The following is a 1,359-nucleotide window of genomic DNA, read 5'->3' as shown; positions in this document are numbered from 1 at the left end:
TTCATGTTTCCGCTAACGTACACCCCCACTATTCTCCATTTCTCACCTCCTACCCTTATCACCCTCATCATCATTCCCTCCATCTCCCTCATTTCCTCCTCTTCAACCACTTCTATACCCTTCCTTATTCCCATCATCATTCCCCCTATCGCCCTCCCTTTTCTATTCTTCCTACTCGCCCATTGCATCTCCCATTTAAACTCCCTCGACAATCTTCCCCTCACCCTCTCCCACCCCCCTTTCTCCATCCACGTCTCCGACATTACCACTATATCCCATTCCTCTATTTCCTTCCAGAACTCCCTTTCTTTCCCCCTAATCCCCGCCACATTCCAAAAAGCCACTTTCACCATCCCTCCCTCCTCTCCCCCATCCCTTGCCTCCTCACCTCTCCCCTCCATCCTCACTCCTCCACTCTCCCTTCCCCCTTCGTCCCCATCCCTCCGACTTTCCCCTCTCCTTGTCCTACTTTCCCCCTGCTCCTTCCCTCCCTACCTACCTAATCCCCCCTCCCCCTTCCCCCGATGCCTCATTACCCTCTTCTCCTCTTCCGATTGCCTTCCCCTTCCTCAATCCCTCCTCCTTCTCATCCCAGAACCACCACTCCCCCTTTATCATCGCCCTATTCACTCCCATCTAAATCCTCGCCCCCTTCTTTTCCTCCACCCTAACCGCCTCTCTAAATCTCCATCTAGCCCGCCTTTCTCTCCAAGTCAAATCCTCTTCTATCCAAACCTTTCCCCCCCTCAATCCTTTCTTCCTTCTCATCACCTCCCTCTTCCCCTCCTCCGTCTCTAGCTTCACCACTGCCATCTCCCCCCACTCTTCTCTTCCCGTTCTCATCGTTCTCGTCTCCTCTACCTTCACCTCCGCTCCTATGCTCCTGAATATCTCCCCTATCACATTCCTCACCTCCTTCCCCTCCCCTTTATACCCTTTCACCACTACATTTCTTTTCCTTTCCTGCCTTTCCATTCTTTCCCACGACCATTCCATCTTCCTTACCCTCTCCTCCACCCCCTTATCCTCCCCTCCCTTCACCCCCCCTTCCTCCAGCTTCTTCACCCTCTTCTCCAATTCCTCCATTCCCTTCCCCTTTCCCTTTATGCTCATACTCCCTTCCCACTTCCTCTCCAGCTCCTCAATTCTCCTCTCCATTCCCTCCCTCTCTTTTCTCCATTCCTCCTCCCTTCCTCTCATACTCTCTAGCTCCCCCATTATCATATTCACCCTATCCTCCATTCTCTCCTCCATCCCTTCCCACCTTCCTCTCATCTCCTCCATCCACCCCTTCAACGTTTCCATCATCCCCTCATCCTCCCCCATCCTTCTTTCCACCGGTGACCTCGAGGTTTTTTT

At 52.8% G+C, this 1,359-nt stretch overlaps 1 protein-coding gene across 1 annotated transcript; it reads right to left on the bottom strand.

Annotated features, from left to right (window-relative positions):
- Window positions 1–636: 636 nt before the first annotated feature.
- LOC116853745 (microfibrillar-associated protein 1-like) lies at window positions 637–1,326 on the bottom strand. The gene has a single exon (XM_032834933.1). It carries the CDS (start codon window positions 1,324–1,326, stop codon window positions 637–639), a length of 690 nt encoding a protein of 229 aa, XP_032690824.1.
- Window positions 1,327–1,359: the final 33 nt, after the last annotated feature.

This window comes from Odontomachus brunneus, unplaced genomic scaffold (assembly GCF_010583005.1).
Source record: "Odontomachus brunneus isolate Ranch 3 - 2012 unplaced genomic scaffold, Obru_v1 Obru_scaffold_604, whole genome shotgun sequence".
Classification (NCBI taxonomy): domain Eukaryota; kingdom Metazoa; phylum Arthropoda; class Insecta; order Hymenoptera; family Formicidae; genus Odontomachus; species Odontomachus brunneus.
This window is presented reverse-complemented; position numbering and strand designations above follow the sequence as displayed.